This window comes from Astatotilapia calliptera, chromosome 7 (assembly GCF_900246225.1).
Source record: "Astatotilapia calliptera chromosome 7, fAstCal1.2, whole genome shotgun sequence".
NCBI classification, from domain to species: domain Eukaryota; kingdom Metazoa; phylum Chordata; class Actinopteri; order Cichliformes; family Cichlidae; genus Astatotilapia; species Astatotilapia calliptera.
In genome coordinates, this window is record NC_039308.1 from 11707512 (window position 1) to 11734625 (window position 27114).

Sequence of the window (27114 nt, forward strand, 5' to 3'; positions counted from 1 at the left end):
AACCATTTTGGTCCAGGTTGAAATATATCAACAGTTGGTTAGTTTGCCATGATGATGGACATAACCATCATGATATAACACATTGTAATACTATTAAAAGCTAGATGAAAGTAGGCTGAATCAGAAAGTCAACTGCACCGAGTGCTCATGTGGTGGTGACCTGCCAATCACAAGGTAGGTCGTACGCCTGCCTGAGTTCTATAGACTTATCCATGCCAAAAGGGAGAAAATATTTCTCTCAAACATTTAACAGTTATTAACAATTAATCTGCTATTCACTGAGCATTAATTGACAAATATTTTGATGACAAAGTGCTTCTGAGACCTGATGAGTTACTTCTGTATGACAATAAATCAGCCCCCGCTAACATATCCCAGCTTTATCTTTAAGCAGTATTTTTCATATTCTCTAAGGCCTCTAATATATAAAATGGATTCTTGTGTGACATATTTTGTGTTCACAGATATTGTGAAATACCCATAATTAAGAAACCTGCAAATTAATGCCAAGCCAAATGGGAGATGCAAGATCTGAAATCAAAATAGAACATCTGACTCGTTGTGACAGTGGACATGGGGTTCCTCCACATGTTTGAATAATCAAAATGCAACCAAACAAACAAATAAGTACAAAATTTCAAATACATTTCAAAAATGAGAATGTGATGAATGGATTCATATACTTTTTGAAACTTTTTACTCTGGTTGTTCCACAAACACACAATATGGTTTGGTGTACATGTCTGACTGTCTTGAAACCAAATTATATTATATGCAATTGTATATACTGTAGTCACTGTTTTACATTCAAAAGTACTTTAAAAAGGAGCCACTCTCCTGAGTAAAATGTGTTTTGTTTGACTACTATATAAGTTGCTAGTATCCTTGAAACAATACTAACAAAACTATATTTAAAAAACGATACAATCAAAGATGCAGTTTAGCAACGATGGAAATCATGCATCGTTGCTAAACTATTTTATTTTACACCACAAATGAGAAATGTCTAATATGAAACCCATCACACACTAGTTCAAGAATCGAGCAAACTGACGTTAAAACACAACAAGGCGTATAAAATCAGAAACTCTTCATGACTTTAGTTATCTGGCTTAAAAGCCACACTTTAAGTCAAATAAACATTTGTCTTTATCCCGTTATTGATAATTTACAATCCTCATGCTTTTGGTTTATCTACGGTCCCAACAGATGCGTACGCCTCTGTCCCCCACATAACCAATAGAAACACTGAGTGAAAGTAACGACCAATCACAGCTCTGTATTTCAGATAATATTTTGACCAATAGCAATGTGGGCTGTGAACGCTACAGCAGCCAACGACCACTGCAGTGCAGTAGCCAACCAGCAACCAGCTAGCCAGCTTGACTACTCACAGAGAAATATGGATGAAATAATGATACAAGTTAACGGGTAGGTTAAATGTTTATTATATGTAGCCAATCAGCGCGACACAGTTTTCTGTTTTATATCATTTATTATATACCCGCGTGCGCTATCGTTTCACCCGCGCTCTCCTGCGTGCCTACGCTGTGCTTACAAACCTGTCATAAACCAACTTAGCCAAACTGAGCTAGCTAGCTAACCATTTTGAACTGCTAGTCAGAGGTAGTTACTGTGCTAGCTTGGTAACTTAGCCTGACTGACCCAGGCTCCCGTGGAGTTTATAGGCAACTTCAACTGTCTGCAGCATCCGTTGCGCTGGCCGACACCATAGAACAGCTAATGTAGCTTCTTACTAAATGAACCAGCCCACCGCTTGTGGAGCTCTATCTCTGTTGATTTTCTTGTTGTTGGCTAAGTTAATTAGGTGTCCAATCAAAGCTGCCCATGTTGGACGAGCTCTCACATACAGCAAACACAGGTCATGACAGACAGACTGACAGAAGAGGCTAAAGCAAGAACAATTACATATTATCTTAAAAATCTGCGTATTGTGCACGGCTTTTGTTTATGTCTTATTTATGTTGCTTATATTTATGTCAGTTACTGAATGTTGATAGTAGATCTAAGATCAAAACTAAGAGTTGATTTGGTGTCTTTTCTTGGCTTTTACATGTATTATACATTAACGTATTAATGCATTGTCGTGTTCACAGTTCAGCAGCACTTCCTGTTGTTGAAGCTGGAAATACAAGAAGTGTGATTAACAGAACTCTGAACTTTTCTCCTTTGGTCCCTAGCTGTCAGAGTGACTTCCTCTGCATGGGCCCATAAAAATGTCCACAGATGACAGTATCTCAGAGGATGTGTCCAGCTCAGGGGCTTTGAGCCATTGCCATGTCAGTGCTGATGGGGATGTGGGCAAGGAGAGCGAAAACTCGCTGGTGTCTTCTGAGGGGACATCAGCCTCAGGACTGGCTGTCTCTGAGGGGAGACGCACAACCTCCCAAACAACAGGAGGCACTGTGGAGTGCAGGCCCATGGACATCACACCAGCATGCAACAAGATCAGGTACCGTAACTCTTAAGTTCCTTACTGTATGAGGAAGTGTCTGCATAAAAAAAAGAAACACTTGCCCCTTTTAAAATATTAAATATTTGAATAGTTTTTTTCCTAATGCAGGTGTGTTGTTGCAGTTTTTTTTAAATTTAAATGCTTAAAAGGAAATTGATTTACATTTACTACCTATTTATGCAGAATAGTTTCTCCATTATTGTGACAGCTCTCTTTAAATGCTTGTGGAAATTTGAACATATGTAGGAGTGTTGAATATGAAGATGCATTGACTGCAATTTTCTGTGTCAATTTTGATTTATGGTCTTTTAAAACTCCTGTTACAGTTTTTTTTCTTTCTAAGAACTACAATTGACTGCATACATGATTATTTCTCAGATTTCAATGGAATGGAAAATTGAATAGGTGCTGATATTACTCTGTTGTGTTCAGTGGCCTTTTTTGTGTTGTGTTTGGAAAACCTCTGAACAGATTGAGTTTAGACATGTACAGACAAAGCTATCTTTAAGCAGTATTCTATCAAAAGTAGTAGAGCACGTGGATTACTGGATCTTTCAAGTAGATACTATACATACAGTATACATATTGGGTGGTATTTATTTATAGTTACACATATAGAGTGTTAAACTGGAAGAGGAAGTATAGGGCTATTTTGTTAATTTCCACCAAAACATTTCAAAGACTAAAGATAACTTCCAGTGCTTGACACTGCCTGCTGCTCAGCTGTGACGTTACTCTGCTGCATGTACTGCAGACAAATGTGTCAGAGCTATTCTTCAAGATAAACACTGTTTTTAAATATACAGATGGATATTCTTCTGCCTTATGTTGCATAAAAATATTTTTAATATTGGCGCATGTTGAACAAAATATCAGACACTGAAAAGTCTGTGATAGGCCAATATCTGCTGCAGATATTGGCTGAACTAAGAAGTAGAGATCTTTTTTGACTTTTATTTTATTTAGTTGTCTCTAAAATACTGCTCAGCTATAATAATAATAATAATAATAATAATAATAATAATAATAATAATAATAATAATAATAATGCCAGACAGTATAAAATAATACTGCCTGGAGAAACATATCTAATATATTCTAATCTAATATTTTAATATTTGATACAATATTTTAACAATATCCAATTTGTTTTACAGGAGCCTATGTCTGAGCACAGATGAAGCCTTTGAACAAGGGAAGACCCTACCATTCATCAATCCAAGCTCCCTGGAGACCCTTAGGGCCCTGGTCCAGGAGATCCAGAGCAGTGGGGAGACAGACCCTGAGATCTGGAAGGACTGCGAGGTAGGAAAATACCCATTGAGACTGGAAGACAATAGGTCTTGTAGAAAGGCTGATGATGAAGTGTTTGCTGCTGTAGCAGTTTGTTCTTGTGCACTGTATTTGGCTGCTGGTAGCCTCAGTTCAGACTTGTCACATGTATTTTTTGATCAAATCACACCTGACAGTAAGATAGATGCACACATACACATTTACAGACCCCAACACCCACACAGCTGATCTTTTCAGACACAGGATGTGATTTGCAGAGAACAGACAACTGTGATGCTCTACAATGTGAAGGCACTTTATGGCACAGTTCATCAAGCTTGAAGGCTTTCAGTTTGTACACCTGGGTATAACACACTCTGTTCTCAATCTTTAATTACTGTATGGGTAGGTCACAGGAAAATTAAATTCTTCCTATGTCTTCTTTCTCTCTAATGGAAGTTTGTACCATAATTGTTGTACACAGCTGGGTTCTCTGGCACCTTCATAAATACACATAGTATTGCAGTCCTTTAGTGTACATGGAACTATTTTCTTTTGTGTTCTCAACTCTACTCAATTCAGATTTATTTATAAAGAGCATTGTTTGTCTCTGTGTAAGTTAACCCGCCCTCATGTGTTTCATGCTGCTCTGGATTCATTTTGCCTTTGTGGATATTATATTCTTTGGACTGCTTAAACAACCCTATTAAAAATGTATTTTGAGTTTAACCCTTGGCTGTTTTGGTGTTCTGCATTTGGGTCAGTATTCTGCGATTCATGGGAGTGGGACCTGGAAAGGGAGCAGGTTTGTAGGAGGCTGGTGATGTAAGAAGGGGTCAAACCATGAAGGGCTCTATTGACAAAGAGAAGGATCTTGAAATCAATGAAATAAATTCAAAATTTTTCAGGAAATCAAGAAACTAAAACGGGTATAATATGATGTCTTTTTTGAGTCCGTGTGAGGATCCTAGCAACAGCATTTTCGATAAACTGAAGGTGGGACAGAGAGGACTGAGACAATTGTAAAGTGAATTGCAGTAGTTGAGTGGGAAGAAATGAGGGCATGAGTAACAATCTCCAGATCTTTCACATACAGAAAAGGCTTAATTTTTGATATGGAACAGAGATTAAAAAACCAAAACAAAGACGTTTTTAACCACTGAGGTAATTTGCTTGTCAAACTTAATCAGAAAGTGGGCTTCTCATTGGGGTTGAGGCAGAGGTGCAGCTGAATAGTGTCAGTATGAGAATGAATAGAGATTGTGTTTACTCATGATTTGTCCCAGAGTAAGCAAAACTGGGAGACCAGAATAAGCCCTAAAATGGAATCCTGAGATACCCTACAATAAGGTGCAGCTGATGTAGAAGAATTGTTTTCATTTTATACTTTTTAAAGATGTTGTTTTTCTGTATGCAAGGAATAAGTTGCTGAAGAATTTTGGTAGTGGTTGTTTGTAGAGGTTGGTAATTATTAGGTAATTTGGAGTCTAAGTTGTACTTTCTCAGCAAGGGCTAGATTACCTGCTTCAAGAGAGATGGAACGGTACCAGTAGATTTAGAAGTGTTGATAATGGAGAGGGTGCTTGGATCAAATACATCTTTCAGAAGAGTGAAAGGCACAGTAACTAGAGAGCAAGTTGTAGATTTCAATGAGAAATCTCTGTCTTTGTAAGAGCGGGTAGTGTAATCTGTTTAAAACAGTCTATTTGAGAGAGTCAGTTAAAATGTGAAAGGGGTGGGAATGCTGTTAGTCTCAACTTTACTAGTAAAGAATTGTCGAAATTATTCACATTTTAAGAGTTGATGGGAGAAAACATACATTGAGCAATCATCAATCATTGAGCCAGGACAACTGTTTAAGTCCAGACTTTCTCAATTTATACAGAGCAGCAGTATCCATAATTGAGGAACAAGTGCTTTTGAATAAGTTAGTAAAATCTTCATGGCTGAGATAGAGCAGGGAAGCTGCTATGGACCAAGCATCTGTTGCAGCTTTGAAGGACTCAACAAAATAGTTAGCAGTGGAAGAATTGATATAATGTGATTGGTGAAAAGGTAGATGCTGTGTGGCAGGGGGAAGAAGGAGCAGCATATCAAAAAGGATAATATAGAATTCTAATGAAAAAGCATCAGTTATATCCAGATTACAAATTGAAATGCCAAAAGACAAATCTAGGTCTAATATATGGTCCGGTCTCGGAGTGGGTGCAGTAGTGAGCCAAGTGAGATTAAAAGAATGAAGGAGGTGTATATTAAAATGTATAGTTTCATGCATCGGTTTAAACACTCGACTCCAGCTACATGACGCGCAGCTGGAAACACTTCCCGCAAGACGAGCTGCCCGAGATTCACAGAATTTACAGAAAATGTTACATTTTTGTGATTTATATCGTTGTCAGGACGATAGAATTCTTATATCAGGATATGACATTTTGGTCATATCGCACAGCCCTACATGGAAGCATCTGTTTGAAAAGACATATTTAAGGAGAGGGAATTTATGTTTCATATGGGTTTTCTTTGTTTTAAATAAAAAATTAAAACTTGAAAAAGTTAACTTATACATTTTCTTTCATGGAGAAATCTAAAATTAATTAATTAATAAAATCTCAGAAATAACTGATGGACTGTGGTTTCAGTGCCCATATCTAATTGTGTACGTTGTATACTAAACAACTGTTGACTCCTAAACTCCTAAATAAAAATTCCACAGTGGTGGGGAGGGAAACAAAGAGAAACCGGCTTCTTTTTTCCACCATAACAAGCCGTGTTTACAGGCCGTTCCAGTGTTTATCTGTCTTACACACTCGACCAAACAACAAATACAAAATTAAACAAAAAGTACGTTAAAAATAAAAATGTCTCTTCCAGCGAGCATTTAAAAAAACAAACAACCAAACTTCGATGTAATGTTAAGTCTTTTGTGCGATTTGGCGCATCTCAAATAAATAAATGAATAATACAAAAAGTAGCTATATTAAAACTGAAACAAACAAGAAAAGAAAGTAAAATATTCCCTCTAAACAAAACTATAAATAATAAAACAGGAAAAAATCAAAGGAGTGAAAGGGTTAGACTCATACGAGCATACAGAGTGGACTAAAGACATTAGCTTGCTGCCCAACTTTCATCACACTCATATTTATAATTATATGGTCCTAAGTGTGAGTCCATACACTCATGAAGTGTTTAGTAACTTCAGGTCCCTTAACAAGCCCAGTTCCAGTTTACTGACGGATGGGTACAGGACCTTGAGATGTTCCGAGTAGCCAGATATGTAGGTGGACACCAGGTTTTATTCTAAGTGAAGGGCAACCCTTCAAAAAACGGACAGAGCAGTGGAGTAGCCAAGGCAATAGAACAATACAAAACTTTGTACTAAAATATAATGTATTTCACAAAAAAGATTTAAAACAGTTAAAAACATCCCTGGCCACGGGGAACACACAGTAAAAACATAAAAACAACACTAAAAGTCCAGTGGCGTCAGCCACAGCATTAAAATCCACTAAAATCGGAGCGGGGCAAAGAAATCCCGACAGCGACCCCAGCCGTCCTGTCTGTCTCTTCGCTCCGGAGTACTGCAACAGTCACTGTTCTTTCCAGTGAAAGGGATTTCTTGTAGCACAGTGTGTCTCGGGACTTACCCTGAAATCCAGGGGATCTGTCGCCTCTTCGTGACTTTGGAAAGATGACTTGAACAATTTTTCTTCCACGAAGGAATCTGATAAAAAATGATCTCTTTACCCGTCGGCTTCCTGTGGCTGTCATGCGACTGGCTATGGCAGTTAGTAATACAACAGCTTCTTGCCATTCTTTGTGTCTCTGTTTATCTCTGTGTGACTGTTGTCTTGTAATAGCCCGCGCTTTTATTCAAAGTAAGACAAGTAACGATGTTTGTTTTTCTGCTACAGGGTCGATGGCTGCATCTGTTTCAGCTGGTTGAGAAGCAATACCAAGAGCAAATACTTGCTCAGCAAGAACAATACCAGTGCCAAATACAGGTAAGCCTGGATTTAACATCATGTCCTGTTTTATGAAATTGGACCACCTCAAAAAAGAGATGGTGGATTACAAGGGGACTATCTTAATGAGTATATTGAAAGCAATTTCTTACAGTAAAATAATTCCTCTTTTTCAGTTGATTCAGGATGAAATTAAGGCCCTTGTTCAGCTCCAAAACCGCCAGGCTAGTGTCCAGCCACATGGGGAGTTCTCCCCAACTCCTGTGAGCAAAAGTACCACAAACATGAAGGACTATATTTTTCCCCCTGTCTCCAGTGAATGTACTGTTCCCAAAACTGTGTCCAGTGACAATGACAGTCTGGCAGCTCCCGTCCATACCCCTTTTAGCTCCCCATCGCCTCCACTCCCTAGGTCTGAGGCCACAAATCAGCGGGATGAGCGTGCAACCACAGTGCTCAGCAGTGGATATGGGACTCTTTCTACTTGGGAGTCGAGTCTGGAACCTGCAGGTTCACCGGGAGAAGATGAGGTTGTTGGTCAAAGAAGCGAGAAGCATCACTGGTCCATTAACTTCCAGAAAGACACAGAGACAAGTATGCTTGGTTGCCAGCAAGATTTCTCCAATGAGAGGATGCTCGGAGTGAATGAATCACTAGTTTATCAGCAGAAAATCTCTGGGTATGTAAGGTCAAACACATCCATGCTAAACTGAGTTTGTAAGGATGTACTGTGGTGTTTTCTCAGCTTTTTCAGACATAAACGTCTATCTGTTAACCCAAGAGCATCTGAAAATGGCTATAGACAAAGTCTGACACTAGTCCATAAACATTACAGACACGGTAAAAGGCACGGTTTACACATGTTCAGCTGGCCAACAGTTTATTTTATATGTTGAGTGTTTAAAATAATGGAAAAGTCTTCAATGTGATAAAGACAGAGTCTGTGACAGGTCAAATTAATGAGATTTAGTCGGGAGCCAAAGTTATTTGTTGCCTGCAGCTGCCTGTAGAAGTCTTGCCTCTGAGTTTCCAACACCTGCAGCATCAATCATTAAGCAAGAGAGCTGAGCAGATTTATGAATGTGACACAACAATAGTAGCTTCATTAATTACTTAAAATAAATGGTGCCCAACATATAGACACCATTGATTAGGATCAAGCAGCTAGTGACTGTGTACTTCACTTCAGATCTGTCACGCAGTCAGTTTATACCCAGTTTATACCCTACAGTGAGGAACATGAATGTAAACATGACCTAAAAGAAATACACTGATGAAGCCATCAATGTTAAGAGTTCTGTGTTTGAAACTGGTTTTATAAATACATTTAATATCAAATTTAATTGCCTGTAGATGTTTTCTAAAACATTTTTTGAAACTAAATGGCCACCCAACATGACAGTCACATGAGTCTCTGGCTGGCAGATGATAGGAAGCCCAAATTCAAACAAGAAAACAATAAATATTTCTCAAAAATTTAGCATATCCTGCCAAGTATCTAGATCATCATATGTAGATCATCCCCCTATCACACTAGCTACTTTAGTAATACTGTTAGGAATTAGTAACTTAATCTGGAAAGTACTAACACAGTATTACAATATAAATGCACTTGGTAAATGGCTCTAGAATAGTGGTTTTCTTAAGTTTTGATAAATGAAAACAAAATTAAAAATGTAATTAAGGACAAACACATGTGTATGTGTGCTTACCCAATTATTTTGGACATGTTTGCGAGTGCGAGTCTTTATTAAGCTTTATTGGAATATATCATTGTGCTAGTGTTTCCTTTCCCTGTCTCACTTGTGTGGATTGGCAGCAGTATGCTTGTTGTAACAATACTCATTCAACCCTTTAGATACCCTGCAAGAATCCTGTTGAGGTTTAGGCAGCATTTGTCTGAGAAATTATAATTTTACTTACCCTAAGCAATTCTGTTGACAGCACCAGTCAACAGTTGACCTCCTGGGCCCAGAGGCAGAAACTGAGGCCCAAGAAGAGCAAAGCAGGACAAGCGTCATCCCAAATACCAGAGTACCAGGAGCAGCCTCGCAGCCCCAGAGAATCCCACAGTCAAAACACTGTGGAGAGCACAGAGTCCCAGGACCAGGTATAACCCAGGAAGTGGTGACAGCCTCTTCTCCAGGATTATTTGTCCAAGATTTTGCATAGATAAAATAAAATAAAACAAACAAACCCGCAACATTGCATAGTGTTTATTTGTAGTATTTTTTCTTTTTGCTGTATTTTTCTGTTTTGATTACTTTCCTGCTGCTGAATCTAATCCACTCATTTCTATTGGTTTTCAGCATCAACCAGCTGGGCCATCTTCCAGCTCTTTTCCACTGAGGAGGAGTGATAGTTTAGCATCTGAAGCCTCAGGTAAGAATTCAGTGACTTGAATTCAGACACACAGTGACTGGATTTGGCCACTGTAAAGTATATTGAAATAAATCAAGTACAAAACATGAAATAAAAAAAAAATATACAGGATATTACACTTTTTCTTTTAGAAGATGAAGCCCCTGGTCATATCAGAAATTGAAAACATACATCTCTACACATACCTGGAGAGCTAATTTCTGTGTTTCTTGCAGTTAAACATATAGTAGAGTTACAATAGAGTTGCATTTTTCTCAGCCAGTCAAACATTTTTTAAACAGCTGTTCACTCCAAGGTTTTTTTGTTTTTGTTTTGTTTGTTTGTTTGTTTGTTTGTTTTGGGGGGGGGGGGTGTTACTCCAACACTATGGTGCAATTAAGTGTTTATAATAATATGTAGATTACACTAAGGCTCAGTGGAACAACAATAAGATATTTTATATAGACATACACACATATTTTTCAACTAAATTCTTTCTTTAGGTGTAATTTTGGTACTTTTAATAGCTTTGCTAGTAACAAGGAAGATATAAAATATATGTCAGCTGAATATTGGTATTGGAATTGATCCATGTTGGCTATATCCCATCCATATTGATAATGGGATATTAACAATCTTTGGTACAGAAACAAATAAAAAATGAATAGTATCAGCACTGGCTATCAGCCAAATTGTTATTGTAAACATTGCCAGTGGTGTCAATTAACTAAATATCAGACTCCTTGTTTATATTAAAAACATATATTTTTAGGATGGCCAGCGCTGCCAGAAATATGTGATAAAATTGTAGTTTCAAACAATGTTTCCAAATTATTGCATATAGCAATTAAAGTAAGCCTTTTTTTGTTTTAGGCCTCACGTATTGGCGTCTGAATGAGTGTGATCTCTATCACCCACTACCTGAAAGCTTTGACAGCGGTGCCTATCTACTTCTGCAAGAGGCATCCATGAGTCTGGTGAGTTACGTTATGGTTTACTGTGGCTTCTGAGACTGATATAAAATACATGGTTTGCTTATAATGCTGAGGTTTGATGCCTAATTTGGTCTTCTTTAGACTCCGGGAAGCCAGGAACCTCAGCTGTCTCTCAGAGAGATCTATCAGAACAAGCAAAGAGCAGATTGTAGGCGTTCAGATTGGGAAGGCTCAGCTACTTCTTTTCCGTTGTCACCGCAGGTATGTCACATGACTCAAACTCTGCAATCCCAAGATTGTAGAAGTGATTTACAGAAGATAGATAATGACACGATAAAACATTAATTATTAAAAAATATAATATTTTTAAAAATACAACTGACTGGTGACGTGTTAATCTTGTAATCTTGTAATAAATTTCACATCCACAAGTTCACATTTTCTTACAATTTGTATTTTTGTGCTTCAGATGTTGACACTGGATCCAGCAGCTAACATGCGGCAGTCAGATCGCACCTCTGGCTTCACTTCACCCTCTCATTTCAGCAGCCCATCATTCGCCAATCAGCCCCACCGCTACCCTAGAGTTGGGACCCCCATAACCCCTGACAGCATGGTGGATTGCAGCCCCAACCCTGGAGATACAGACTATATCTCTGATACCTCCAGTGTCTCTGCCCCATCTAAAGTGCAAAGCCCATGGGGAAATACAACCCAATTCCTGTCTACCTCCCAAGATAAGGCTCAGCCCTCCCAAACAGACAGCCATCAGCGCAGAGCCAGTGCTCCCTTAGCCAGCGAAGAGGAGGGTAGTCACACCCACACCAGCACCCTGAAGCCTTGTTCAGCCTCTGGTGCTTCTCTGCGTCATGGAGTCAGTCCACACATGGAAAGAGCATCATCACTAGAGGATCCTGTTGTCCTCTCTCTGTACGTACATATGTTATAATGTATAATGTTCTGCTCAACCATTTGCCTATATCTTTCCAAAAAAATGCACTGATATTAACTTTAACTTGTTTGAGCCTTTTCTATCACTTGGTTTTGATATGTTATTCTCAAACAATCCACTGAGTGTCAATCTGTCTTTGAGTGGTAGATCTTTTCAGTTTCCCTACAGAAAGTTAGCAACGCCACAGGAAAACTAGAAATGCTCTGTATGGTGACATTTTTTTAAAGTTGGGTGGGGGTTTTTTTTTGGGGGGGGGGGGCATGACATAACGTTAGAGACTTGATTGAACAGAATTAAATAACATGAAAATTTAAAAAAGTTTTACATGTGTCAAATAATTAAAAAAAACAAACAAAATAATTTCTAGGAACATCTACTCTAATGCTTGATTTGGCTTGATGTTGACCTGAAGCTAAAGAACTGAAAATGTCTGTTTATAAAGTATAAACGATTAGTATTTGAACAATATGAATCTCTAAAGACATCAAATAAATCCAAAATACTGCCAAACACTATTAGCACTTTAGCTACACCTAATGTTTTCTGTTAAGAGGACCTGAAATAAGGACATGGAACGTCATGTGTTTCATAGGACCCAGAACCAGTGAACAGAAATCTCATGTTTAATAGCTTCATTTCATAACAAGATTGATTATGTTAGCACATATTTAAAACTTTTTACCCTTGAGGTTGGTTATAGTTCCCCTTTTATTCCTTTATTTACAGGTGAGTATAATCGTTTCTGGCACTGTCCAAGAGGCTTTAGCCAGCCCCAAAAAGAAAGCTGCTCTCATTCCAATTTATTGCTTCTTTTTTCCCCCATTATCTCTTTGTACTTGTAAAAGTGGAGGTATGTATTTGTGATTATCAGAAAGTCAGAAGTAATGGATAAATAAGATAACAGATGAATTCGCTTCACTTTGCATCGTGATCACATTGCCATGCCCAGTCACCTCCCAGAGAACCAAAAACTACTTCAAGTGCTGTGAATAAAGTAACATTACACATGACCAATCTGCTTTAAAAAAGTTTTGTTTTTCTTCTCCTGTTTTTCAGACTAAGGCAGAACCTGAGAGAGAAGCATTCTCGGCATGTGGCTGACCTGAAAGCATATTATGAGTCTGAGATCCAAATCCTGCGAGACAAACTCAAGCTCAGAGATCTGCCCCAGGATTTAGAGAAGAGCAACCATGCGCTCACAGAAAGGTTTGCATTTATGGACTATAGTTTCAGTTAAAATATTATTGTTTATTATATTGAGTTGGAGTAAAAAATTAGTTTTATATGTACAAGAAAAATAAGCAGGGATGATACAGTTAAATGTAGAACCAAATCACAGTCCCCCTCAGCGGGTTAACAGTCACTTTTGGTTAGAAATAGCCAATAAGTGAACTGTTGTTTTTGATGTCAAGGGGTTCAAAAGTTTAACACATTTCTACATCTGTCAGTGCATTAACAATAGGGGACATTAAAATAGGTACTCCATTTAGGATGATGCAAAGTTGTGGTTAAGATGCTGAAATTAAAGGGGAAAAGGTGTCAAATCAAACTTGAATGATATTGAATTCATATTCTGAATTACCAAGACGCATAAAATCCCGTAGTATTGCTTTTTAGATTATTTTTATGCTTTCATTGTTTATTGCTATTTATTTACAGGTGCAGGCATCTAGAACAGGCTTTGGCTGAGGCCACCACCCGTATTCAAGAACTAGAGGCAACAAACAGCTCACTGGAAAAAAAGCTGGTATGCTTTGCTATTTATTTTATATCATTTTTACCCCTTAGCCGTAAAAAGCTGATGTGGTATTGTCATCACCCAGCAGGGGACATGGACACCCAAGTTGTGAATGCGATAACTCGTTAACCAAGCAACATACAAGTTTCAAATTGATACCATAGGTACACTACTAGAATTCTCAACAAGTTTGGTCATAGGTCAAATTTTTTGAAAATCTTGTGAATGCGAAAATCCATGTTTACGTGTTCATTTATATTTATTGGGTTTTAATTAGAATGTCTTTTTAATTTGTCACTTCATCAAGGATGTTTTCTAAAAATATGTCAATGGCTATGAAAGTAATCTTTATTCCATATCTTCATTTTGATGTCCTTTTTTTGTCATTAGGCAGAATGGCCGGAGCGCTATGCTGTAGCAGGTGCCACTGTGAAATCTTTGCAACAGCGACTGGAAGAAAGCAAACATTCGGCCAAAGAAAAGGACGCCCTGGTGGCGCGTTTGAAGAACCGTGTACGGCAGCTGGAGGAGGCAGCGCAGAAAGCCTGCAGAGAAGCAGATGAGAAGGAGGCCAGGAGGGAGAGAGAGTACAAGATGCTGCAGGATGTAAGTGTGAGAGAACAGAATGACATGAAGACATGATAACGGTCAGAAAACTGTCACATAAACATAAACATCCTCTCATTCACTGGATGCTGGTAGCATCAGTACTGAGGTATTTCAGGCAAGTGCACTGTTGTTAATGGACTTGATAATTTATGATAGTTTACTTTATCTGCAGTCAGCTAGCTCTAGGTGTTGAGGAATTAGTTTGCAGCTGAGGATGTATGTAAGAGTTTTTTCTATGTTAAGAGTGTTTTTTTTCAAGGATGCACCAGTCAGGTTCATCTGATTACTATCTGCTCCAGTATTGATTCTTTTAACCTCATGTTGGCTACAGCCAGATGTTCTCCAAAGCAGGGGAGTACAAGCAAATGTCTTTCACTTTATAGTCTACATATAATTTTTGTGTAATACAGTTTCTGCCACTTTCATGACTGGTCTTTTGAAACACTGGACAGTGTAGTATCGGTGGATTTTAAAAAAACAAACATAATTCTGAAAGTACTATTAAAAAATATTAAGTCTGTCACACAACACAGTTAGAGAACTATTTACACTCACATTCACACAATTTAGAATCACCAATGAACCTAACCCCACTAGGTGCATGCCTCTGGGCTGTGGGAGGAAACCAGAGTACCCAAGTGTAGAACATGCAAACTCCACACAGAAAAGCCCTGGCTAGATGGTGGATTCGAACCCTCATATTTCTGCTGTGAAGCAACAGTACTAAAAACCATGTCACCATGCTGATCTAAAACAAAAAGCAATTGTATTTTTTGCATTCATTATCAAATTATAACATGTTATAAATCAAGCTCATTATTTTTTACAGAGGTGCACTTTTTGCACTAAAAACTAAACTCCCGATAAACCAACAGACTATGGCTAGATAACTTATGCGTAATCTATCTAACGGAACAAATTACATACTCCTTTAGATTTCAGAAAGATGTATAAATTTAGTATTTAAACAATGAAGAGGCAGTGTTATACATTGGTGGGGGTTTTTGTTTTGTTTGTTTGATTTTTTTTTTATATTATTTTAAAAAAGGACATTTGCCAGTGCTATAGTATGTATAGAGTGTTTAAAAATTCAGTTTAAAAAAACCAAACTATTAAATGACCCCATGTTAGCCACCACATCCACCTCATTTTTCATTGATTTTAATATTGATTTTTCTTTCGTCTGAAGTATTGTCAGTACTACTGTCACATTTTCAGAATTTTGTATTAAGAGCAAAAAAGTAAATCACTCTTTGTCAGCACTGCAGTAATGCTGGCGTCCAAGGTTAAGATGTCCGTGGTTTTGTTTCCTCAGCTGCTTGGAGAATATGATTCTCTGATAAAAGACCATGAAGGATTGAAGGTAATGATTCTCTCACTGAAATTTACATTAAAACCTTACTGTGATTATTTGATTTGTTTGGCTTCATGGAGTTTCCCCATTTATTTATCTACAGAACAACCTGGTGTCAGCAGAGAATAAGCTTGTTGATTCCAATGATCAGATATCTGAATTAAAGAGGTGAGTGAAGAGAGTGACGGTAGGTGAGCTGGTTAAAAAGGTTAAAGGTTAAAAAGTCAAGACTACCAGCTTGTTTAAAGGTCACTTTAGGTCAAGGTCAAAATGTTACAGTGTTATTGGTCTCCGGCCTGTCAGTGTTTCATTGTCACTTGCTGGTTTGAGCATTTTTGTGAAAGGGCTGCAGTGGTGGGTGGTATTCAGCAGGGAGACGGAGAAAAGAATATTAATCGATAAAGCCTAACGATGATCCTGTTAAAAATAGATAATAGTGCTGGCCTCTGATGCTAGGCAGCATTGTCTCCTTGCAGTTTCCCCTTTGCCTGCTAATTGATGCCTATAGAGGGAGCACATTGATAAAGTGTGCCAAGTCAACAATAAGAACAGATGGTAGTTATAAATTGGAGTACTTTAGCTTATCTGTTTTTGAGTTAATAACCTAAAGGGTAAGGCCTACATCAGCATCCACTGAAATAACATATGACCTTGTGTGTAAAGAGACTTTGGGGAACCTAAGAAATGTTTTATTTTTTGAATACACACAAGACTTTAAAAATAGAAAATGTGTAAGCTGCTCTAAGCGTCAAGGACTAATGGAGTCACAGTGCAAATGTTAATTACTATGATCTGTAAAACAGAGGAGCAAATTACAGCCAGGCCTTGATGGTTGAGAGAATTTTTCTTGCAAAATGTTGACATTAAAGAGGACCTAATATGCTCATTTCCATTTTCATATTTTTATTCTTGCACTGGACTAGAGTAGCGTTGTATGACTCACAGTTCAAAATAATCCTACTTGAGCTTACAGAGATGTTGTACAGCCCCTCTGTCCATCCATTGTCTGAAGTAGCTGTCTGTTCATGTGATTGGTGGACCCTTAATTTCAAATTTAAAAAGCAGATGGGTGAAGCTGCTGTGTGTTTTATAGCCTCACAATAATTAACATTTTATTTGGAATTTATTTACAATCATATATTATCGTTTACACTTATTAACATTGTTTGCTGTTTTCAATCAATCCGTCAGTCATTAAAGTAAACAGCCTTCTGCTGTGTAGTGAAAAAAGAAATAAATGAGCCAGCATAGCTTGTTGTACCTGCCTTTGAAATACTTCTATGACTCTTTGAATCTAAACAGTGTTGGTTTAGTTATTTCATGTGTATGTTTGTGATTAAACCCCTCAGAGTGATCTCTAAGCTGGAGTCTCAGGTGAAGCAGTTGGAGCATGAGAACCAGGCCAGGGCCCGTTATGTTTCCCACAGTAACATACAACCTTCTGGAGCTGGGTAAGCACAAAAAGTACTGAAATCCTTCACAAGGGGTAATCATTAATGTCAGGGACTCCACCTATTAAATAAAATCAGAATCTTTACCTGGTTTAAATTTGTTTGATTTCCTATCAAGGCCATCTTCTCTGATACCTTTGACGAACAGAGGTGGTATTTTTAAAGCATTCCATGGACGTCCTGTTGAATGTGCCACTGTGATACCTTCTGGTCTCTGGACAACTATTTTTAGTGCTGTTATTTTTAGTCCCCTCTGCATATGCCCTACTTATGTCCTGTTGCCACCTGGTTTGGCCACTTTCATTGATTATAATGTTGCAGGATGTGCTCTGCAAACATTTAGATGCTTCAGGACTGTACAGTAGAACTCCAATGTGATATGGAACAGATTTGATATGGGACTCTGTAACTGTTAATAAAACAGCGAGCATTCTCCTTTGTATTGATCACCATCTTGGGTCTTTGACAATGTGAACTCTTCTACTAAAAATTCTTGTTTCAGATGTGGTTTTTGCTTTAAATTGCCAGGGTCACAAAACTTGATGATTTGAGTTTTGAAAATCACAACCAGGAACATAGATTACGTGAATCTTTACTTTTTTTTATAATAAACAAAAGTATGCCATCAGAATAAGAATGATGAACTAATAACTAAAGATTTTCTTTAATGTTTTTAATCATGTCTCTCTTATTATATCTTTCCAATTTAAGTTCAAATATTTTGTAAGTGCAGTGCTTACAAGGGGTGTATAAACTGATGCGTGCCAAATTCTTAACCTTTTAACGTGTCCACAGCCTTTTCCACCATCCGGACCTCCTGCTGTCACCCAGTAAAGGCAAAGCAGAGCCAGATGTCACCCACAGAACGTCTCCTCTTCTATCAGACCAGCTAAAAAGTGTCAGAAGACCTAATCAATCAACAGTCCACAAAAGGGCATCGTATCCATTAAATGATCATTCATCGGGAACAGGAAGCTCCGTGGACACCCCTTCAGCTGCTGGGAGCTGGAGGTGTGTTTCTGATTGTTGAGGATGTTTTTTTGTTTTGTTTAGTACAACTGTAAGTGATTTACAGAGATCTTCTCCAACAGGTGTGCATCTCCTCCAGAGTGTGAACAGTCTGTTCTTCAGATCAGACACCAGGAGCAGAGTGCTGGCCACCAGGAAGCTAGTCACAGAGAAGGATCCTGTGCCCTGACACCCATGATGAGGGCCCTGATAGAGCTGGAGGAGACTAAAGCCACAGATACCCGGGCCCCCTGTAAGAACAGCTCCACCAACCATAGTATGACTCTCACACACACATTTACAAAGGCCACTTTATACTGAGGGACTGTCTGAAATTCTAAGCAGCTAACCATGAAAAAAAATGTTCCTCAGTCCTGTAGCTCAAATCAGAAAGAGTGACTCCTGGAAAACAAGCTAATTGAGAAAAAATGAGAAATTATACAGCTGCTATATAGCCCAACATGTCAAACGAAGATTTGTGGCCAAACAGTTAGGTCAGACCTCAGTGTTGGTTTTACAAAAGCAGCTACAATTAAAAGTGGGTTTCTTACTGTAATCATTCCTCGATTTAGTACACTTTCAGTACATGTGACATTATTTAATTTGTGGTGATTCACATTAAGTTCCAGGATTTTATTCTTTACTTTCAGGTCTTCTGTAGTCACTTGTCATTTCTTGCTTTTCTGTCTGGAGATGGCTCAGCTTATACCTTATTGCACATCCTGTTGTTAAATCTTATACTGGATGCACTTTTTAAGCTGCTCTTGGATTATATTATGTTTTTGTCTCTGTAGGGGTCAGTAGCCAGAAAACCACTGTTGGGTTTGTGGAGAGAAGATACAAAGAGCCAATTCAGGAGCGCGCTAGACTTCTTCACGGAGAGAAGGAGTTGGTTAAACCTCGAGGAGTTGTGGCTGGAGCTGAACATGGAGGATCGAAAAGTCGCAGTGGAGCAGAAAGAGCTGCTGCTCTGCTAAGAGCTCAGAGGAGTCTGTCTCCAGAGGGCCACAGATCCTCCTCACTGCCTCCTCCAGCACACCGAAGCATACCCACAGCTACACCCAGTAAGAGCTTCCAGTCATTCTACCTCCATTTAGGGGTGATGGTGGCTCAGGTTGTAGAGCAGGTCACCTACTAAATGGAAGGTTCAACCCCCGACTACTCCAGTCTGCATGCCAAATAGCCTTGGGCAAGATAAGAACCCCAAGTTGCTCTCCAATTCATCCATTGGAGTATAATTCTGTGTGAATGTTAGATAGAAAGCACTTACATAGAAAAACATATATGAATCAAGCAAGTTGTATTTAACGAGTGCTCAGAGTAGAAAACAGCAAATATAAGAACAGTTACCATTTAAAGAGGAATCAAAAAATGAGTAAAATCAAGTGTCTTGTTTAATTTTTTTTGGTATGACTTAAGATGTATATACTGTGTCTGAAATTTATGGTAGCAATCAGATGGCTTAGTTGCCTTTGTTTTCTGTATTGGCTTCACTACTTGCTGCTATAATTGGTTGACTGGTATTGTGATTACTGTAATAAGTTGTACACTGCTGGAGTCCACTGTTTGTCTGTAATTTGAATTACTTTCATTAATTGGAAACACAAAACACAAAGACATTGTTTTTGGCTCTGTCTCCTGTGACACACTCAGTGTGATAGTGTTAATAGGGCTGTGTGAGCTTTACTTAGTGGTACGCTCTTTTCTTCCATTCAGCAAAGAGGGAAATGTTACTCATGCCTCTGTCTGCGAAGTCCAGCCCTAAACGCAGCCCGACTGAAAATTACTCCACTGCTTTTGGTCACCCAATGCCAAGAGAGGAATACCTTCTCCACAGGTAAGAAACATACATCACATTACCTTGTATTGTTGCGCAAGTTCTCCGTAAGCCGTGTTTGAACAGCATTAACATTACAGGGAGAGGGGGAATTAAGTATTCACTGTGCTTCACAATATTTTAACTTGTGATTCTTTATTTTAAACCATCTAGAAATAACATAATATGAGCTCTCCCATATGGGCACGTTTTTACATGACCTGAACTTTCTTTATGTGCCAAAATTGATGCCACAAAAAGAGCACAACAAAATAATTCAAAAAAGATCTCAATAAATCAAAACCTAAATAAAAACAATAAAATAAGTTATTCTGCATCTGTCCTCATGTCAGTGGAGTTGAAACAGATATTAGGGAAAGTGTTCTGCTGCCTGTGCAGTAAGCTGTACTGAGGGTACACAGTTTATTTTCTATATCCATTCATTATACATTCACTACCCGCCTTTTAAGTCTGATGTCATTAGCTGTTTCTGGGTCCAAACTCCTCTTCAGCTCCCAAACTCAAACAAATACTGTGGTATCACCGAGTTAAAAACTGTCGAAATTCTTTCATCTTTAATAAAATGATCAGTGTGGCAGCTCTACTAGGTGTAACAATCAAGTGTAACATCCAGGCGTCCATGAAAACAGGATTTCTAAAGTTTAAAAGAGTTAGAAGTTAGCAGGGAGTTACCTTGCTAGTTTCTATTTAAAGATGATATACCATATTCTGACTGAAGGATTTCTGTGAGGGTGAGGGTCCCCGATGGTTAGAGACAAATGCAATCACATGGCAGATAAAAGACGCTGAAAATGGGCCAAACTGAGATAATCCATTCACAATATGAAGTTAGTCATGTGAGGCCGACAGTGATCGCTGACTGTTCAGATCAAGCAGAACAAGATACAAAGCATTAAAGCGTTAAAAAGACAACAGCCTTTATAATCCAAATGTAGTTTGGACCCCGAAGCAGGGTTCATATGTCATCACTTAACAACCGGATAGCCACAGTGATTCTCTGACACTTTCCTCTGGGAAGTAATATGGATGTATTTTACAGCCTGTAGGTCAATATTCAGGCCACAGAAAAGTCCCATTGCAGTAACCTGTCTGGTGTTGCACCATTTTTCTCAAGTAGTGCAGTCCCTGTACATTTCTTTGTGCTACTCGGATTAATATGACTATCATTCAAAATGTTCTGAAGCCAGGTACAGTCATAATGTGGTCTGGGAAGCAAGTGTAAGATCTGTATGAAACACATCAAACTACACTCAATATGTTCCCTTTGAGTCCTAAATTGAGCTCACCAAACCAAATGATAGTTGGAATATTGGAAAGAAATTTTCACTGCTACTACACAGTGGCAGGCTAAAAAAAAAGAAAACAAAAAACCCCCCAAAGCCTAATGCTCGGGTACCTCAGCTCAGATCTTAGTCAGCTTGGAGAGAGATGTGTCAAAGATTTTGGTGTGGGTGAGCTACTGTCGAGAAATATTAGCAGTGGAGCTCTGGCATCTATTAGTGAACATTATTAGTTGCACCATGTCACAGAGGACAGAGTAACCCTTGCGTCATATATTTGTCGTAAACACTGCCTGCTGAGATTTACCACCAGGTGTCATCCCACTGCTCCCTACACACATTAAAACCTTGTAAAGAGTGTCACACAGAACACAGGTTTGTTCAAAGTCAGTTAGAGCATGAAATGAAATATAAACACCTCACTGCTTCATCACATAAGCCCCTGAACAGCAGCTGTCACACTTGTTTTTTGTTGAATTAAAACCTCATTGTGTGCTGTCTACAGGCCTGACGGACAAGTTGACAAGAGACGTCACTCATTCCACAGCAGCAGTCCCAAGAAAAGACTCCAGTTTACGTCAACAGGCAGAGAAGATGGTAACATATTTATACGCACAGATACAGTTTTTTTTTAGAAAATTCAGTTAAGTACTGCTTTTTTGTTGTTTGACCAGATTTATTGCATTGTTTTGGTGCTGTACTCCTACCATAAACCAGTTTAAATGATACTGAATAACAGGGTGATTATTTATACTTATCTTTTAATGTAAGAATGGATGGATGATGACTCTTTTAATATGCGATGTAACAATAAAACCTGATACTTGATTGATTTGAATTGATTTTCCGTTGGGCATTATTTATTTTAAGGTTTTGCTTTAGAGTGCGAGAAGGTACATTATAATTAATTTGTTATATTAATTACACTAATCTTCACTACTTCTGTTATTGCTGTAGTAACACTTCAGTAACTTTATTTTTTTCTTTTCTTTTTTTGCACACATAGCAGACAGTAGATCTAAAACAGTGACCAGTGAGTGTATTTACTGGGAGCATATTAATAATGTTTTTTTTTCTTTTCTCTGCCAGAGTCCTCTGGTGGTGAAACCCCACAGGATGAAAACTCCCAGCTGGGTTGGGAGGAGCAGGGAGGCTTTAGTGGACCTGACCCGCAGGACCCCTGTGAAGACTCAGCCTCACTTCACAGAATCCAGTCACTGGCGGAGGCTGAGAAACTGTTTGACGAGTTGACGCAGGAGAAACAGCAGGTGAGAGTTCAAAGGCATGTCACAATATGCTTTTTTATCAAATCAGTGTATGTATGTAAGTGGAACACTGGTGTCTTTTTAAAAATGATGTAAAACGGTAAACATGCACGTGAAGTTTTCTGATGAGTCTGTAGGTGTGGGGGGGGCTAGTGAATGGTATTTCTCAGTGTTAGCCCATTAATGAACTGGTAACAAGTTAAGGGTGTACTTGGTTTTACCCTAAGATAATTTAGTCTCCCTGCCTCTAGATAGATGGTTATTAACAAAAAACAAACAAACACATGAGCGTAGTAACATTCCAAAATTTAGCTTCCCTTATAAGCTGTTGGGACATGGCAAACATTGATATTAACAGCCTTTATCTCGCCACTCTACAACAAAGAGTACATGGGGGAACCCACCCAGCACTGGGAGAACACGAAAACTCCACATAGAAAGTTCCCAGCAAGCCAGTGGATTCAAATCAGGACTTTCTTGCTGTCAAGCAACAGTGCTAACCACTGTGCCACCCTGTTTGCTGTCCAATTAACTAGAACACCTGTCCTTCTGCTTTGGTATTAGGATTTCCTCTTCCTCTCATTTTGGGCAGACGTTGTACTTTATTGATTTGTTATAACAGCTTGTGATACAAGTGCCCTGTTTTTAACCTTTTCTTAATATCTCTTTGATACACTTCCAAGTCATAGTGATTGTTTCATCACATTCTGCTTGTAATTGCGAAAGGAAATTTGCAATTATTTTAAACACCAGAATGTCCAGTGTTTGCAAGGGTGTCAAGAGACCCTTGCATCTCTTGACACATAGGCCAGGATTCATTGTTTTTACAGAGCTGCTAAATGACTTGTATTTTTAGGAGGTTTATACCCCCCCCCTCTCCTCCTGTCTCTACCTTGCTGACATGGGAATATTACTCTGCGTTACACATGAGTCCATTGAATGTGTTTCATGTGAGAGGTATTTAATTAATATCATTATTTTGGGTCATACATGATTAACCTCTGAATGTGTGATGTACAGATTGAGGCAGCTTTGAGCCGGATGCCTGGTGCAGGCGGCAGAGTGAGCCTACAGACCAGGTTAGATGAGGTAAGGCTCCACGGAAACCATCCGAATATTTATTATTATGTTTCTAGGATTTATTTATGGTGGTTGTTGATATTATTGATACATTTTAGATTTAGCCACCAACTGCTAAATGTTGTTCAATACTTTGTTTTTTTATTTAAAAAAATAAAGACCCAGAAAACATTGCCATCAGTCTGAACTGTGTCGTATGCAGGGCTTTTTAACAAACGTTAACATTCTGACACTTTAAATAAAACTGCTAAACCTCAACATGTTAGTATGGTAGTATGCTTTGTTAGCATTTCGCTCAAAGCTTACCACTGTGATTAGGTAGAGACTCTGAGCTGCTGTCAACCTTGTATAGTAGATTCTGCTTTGTGGACCAAACTAAATGCATTAGCTAATTAGAATCATTGATTCTACTGTAGGGCTGTTCGATATAATGATATGTTTCGGATGACAATATGAAAATGTCTATCATTTCATATTACACGATCGTTTGTTTTGTGGTGTCACAAACTGTTTATGGCAATATCTTTTCATTGTTTTGATGGTCACTGTAGTGGCTATATTATTTTTTTAAAGTTCTATCTTTCTCTTATATTTAAAATAACCACACTACAGATGGAAAAGCGACGGTTTTTATGCTTTGTTGTTAGCAACCACAATGGTAAAACATTGTGTGGCTCTGCCGTCTGCTTGTTTATTTTCCACATAAACCTTTCACAATAAAGTTGAAGCTCCTGTTGAGGTTTTTTGAAATAAACTGAACATGACCTGACAAAATACATTTATTCTCAAACATCAAATTTTATAAAATGCATCAAACAAATTACCTCAAATAAAAACATGAAGTAACTCTAAATGGCACTTACAGTCACCACATGGATGCAGGCACAGAGAACACCAGCATGGCCAGTCAAGATGAGGCAGAACCAGGTAGCTCCAAACAGAAGGATCAGTCAAAACAAATCGAGGAGCTTAGGTAGCTTCTAAATGAGGGGCTACCTTTGTAGCATGGACATGGTTTGGTTATGAAAAGTCTGACACGGACCAGAAAACTGTACTATGCAAATTATGCAACCAGTCCCCACCTCAGAATCAAACATGGCAACCCTCTTCTATCACCTACGCAAGAAATACGTGAAAGCGTATGGAGAGAGTTTACGGATGAGAAGCAAAATAAAGCCGTCAGGTGCTCAAAATAAACCTTAGAACTTAGAAGAACTTTTACTGTAAGAACGTTTATTGTCAATGTTCAGTTGCTTGCACAATGAAATTAGGAAACAAGACCACAAAGGTGTGAAAGAAAAGAAAACAATATACAAGAAAGAAGAAGAAAAACAATATAAGAACACTATATACACGATGTTTGTGTTACAGGGAGCATTGTGGGGGTGTGCACAAGGCGTTGTAATAAAATATAATAAATAAGGGTGGAAGGGCTATGGTTGTTAAGGGATGGAAATTGCACATCTGCTGAAATATTGCGGAGGAAGAACAGAATATTGCATGGAAACAAAAAGACACACACACACAGCAACACACAGCAACATAATAAATAGCAAGTAGCAGCAACAGAGTGATTGTAAAAAAACTCTTAATTTGCATTTATTTTTCTGACTGCCCACGGGTAGAAGCCCTCCTTTAGTCTGTTGGTTTTGTACCTGATGGATCTGAACCTTATTCCAATTCAATTCAATTTTATTTATATAGCGCCAAATCACAACAAAAGTCGCCTCAAGGCGCTTCATAGATACAGAGAAAAACCCAACAATCATATGACCCCCTATGAGCAAGCACTTTGGCGACAGTGGGAAGGAAAAACTCCCTTTTAACAGGAAGAAACCTCCAGCAGAACCAGGCTCAGGGAGGGGCGGCCATCTGCTGCGACCGTTTTCCAGGGGGCAGGATGTTGAATAGATGGTGGTTAGGATGGAGGTGGTCTTTTATAATTGCCCTGGCTCAGGAGAGACATCTAGAGCTGGCAATGAAGACCAGGGTGAAGAGTGGACAGCCGATCACCTTCTTTGCAGTTCTGATGACCCTCTGGAGTCTATTCTTATCGGCTGTTGTGCAGCCAGCGTACCACACAGGGATGGCGTGCACCAGCACACTCTCGATTGTGGCACGGTAGAAGGACACTAGTAGGTCAGTCTGCAGCCTGTTCCATCTCAGAACTCTCGGGAAATGAAGGCGCTGCTGGGCTTTCTTCACCAGGGCTGATGTGGTAGTTGTCCAGGATAGGTCCTCGGAAATGTGGGTACTGAGGAACTTAAAGGAGGACACCCTCTCCACATAGTCACCTGTTATGGAGAGGGGAGGGGGATCAGTTAAAATAGTTTAAAAATTTCTGCTGGGACCTCCCAGACAAGTCAACATCCCTAGAGTTAATACAATTGCTTAAATCAGATACTAATGTATTGAACCTGCTAACTTACTTTTGAAATGGCTGCCACTGAACTTTCTGCTCCACTTCCACCCTCAGGTGGCTTTAGAGAATCGTCTGGAGAGGCTGAACCGTGAGCTGGGATCCATCCGAATGACCCTGAAGAGATTCCACGTCCTCCGTTCCTCGACCAACATATAGCAATGTCTGTCTTCTTACTTTAGTATTGATTCTACAACTTAGTGTCTTGGTTTTATACACAGCACTGATTGTCCTCCCATCTTTTTCTGTGCCATAAGCCCATCTGTACAGTGACTCCACAGCATCTTTTTATACCTCTTACTTATTACTCGGGGATATTTTGTATATGTATGAAAGATATAGCAATTTTTTGGAGTATATTTTTTAGAAAAGCACAGATTTGTACAGTCGTTTACTTTTTTAGCCACAGAAATATCAATATTAATATTCTTTACTTGCCATATTCAGGAGTAGATTTTTAAATCGGCTCATGTTTCAGAGTAAATGTGAACAATCAAAACAAATGTTTCCAGCAAAGTCATTTATCCACTTTGGAACTATCACTGCCTTTTTTCTTTTTATTTTGTTGTGGCTCTTTTGTTTTTTAAGTTTTGAATGTTTTTCCATTTGACATGTGTTAAGGTAATTTTCTTCAATTTGTTGCTTATTTATCTTTTGCTTTGGGCCAAACTTATTGATCTTGAAGGAAATATTTAATTGAGCCAAATCAGGTTTTTTTGTGTGGCTTTTTTGCTTTATGTCTGTAAATTATTTTACAGTAATGGTCCATTCCGAAATCGAGTGAAACCAGCACACACACATTTCCACAGAGTCAAAACTCGAGTCAGCTGTTTTTCAATGATGCTTGTGCATGGAGGTTCTTGCACTGCTTCCTTGTTGTCCTGGTTTTCCTACAATGATATGAATTCACTGGAAATGTAATATTGTTGCACAATAAATGATGCTTTTTGTTAAAAATAAACCAGTATTTCTCTTTGTTTATGCCTCATCATGTGCATTGCCTAGTGGCTGTTATTCAGTATTATTTACATAGAGCCCGTTTACAAAATTTATCTCAAGGCACTTTACAGTATATTCTCAGGTAAAGAACTTACAATATTAGAGAAAGACTC

The 27114-nt window shown here is 38.5% G+C and overlaps 1 protein-coding gene across 2 annotated transcripts; it reads left to right on the plus strand.

The window, feature by feature from the left end:
• The first annotated feature begins 1334 nt into the window (after positions 1-1334).
• On the plus strand, positions 1335-26979 carry mphosph9 (M-phase phosphoprotein 9). 2 transcript variants are annotated; one of them, XM_026173089.1, is made up of 24 exons: positions 1335-1431; positions 2202-2473; positions 3634-3781; positions 7663-7752; positions 7890-8392; positions 9658-9823; positions 10023-10095; positions 10948-11051; positions 11151-11270; positions 11479-11939; positions 13018-13167; positions 13621-13708; positions 14090-14305; positions 15624-15671; positions 15766-15830; positions 17012-17113; positions 17909-18124; positions 18205-18398; positions 18916-19185; positions 19838-19958; positions 21744-21835; positions 22328-22506; positions 23524-23592; positions 26060-26979. In XM_026173089.1, the coding sequence occupies exons 2-24, from the start codon at positions 2238-2240 to the stop codon at positions 26159-26161; spliced, it is 3813 nt and encodes a 1270-aa protein (XP_026028874.1). In that variant the 5' UTR covers positions 1335-1431; positions 2202-2237; the 3' UTR covers positions 26162-26979. The 2 variants fall into 2 exon arrangements, with proteins under 2 accessions (XP_026028874.1, XP_026028875.1); XM_026173090.1 differs by having other exon boundaries at positions 18205-18374.
• Positions 26980-27114: the final 135 nt, after the last annotated feature.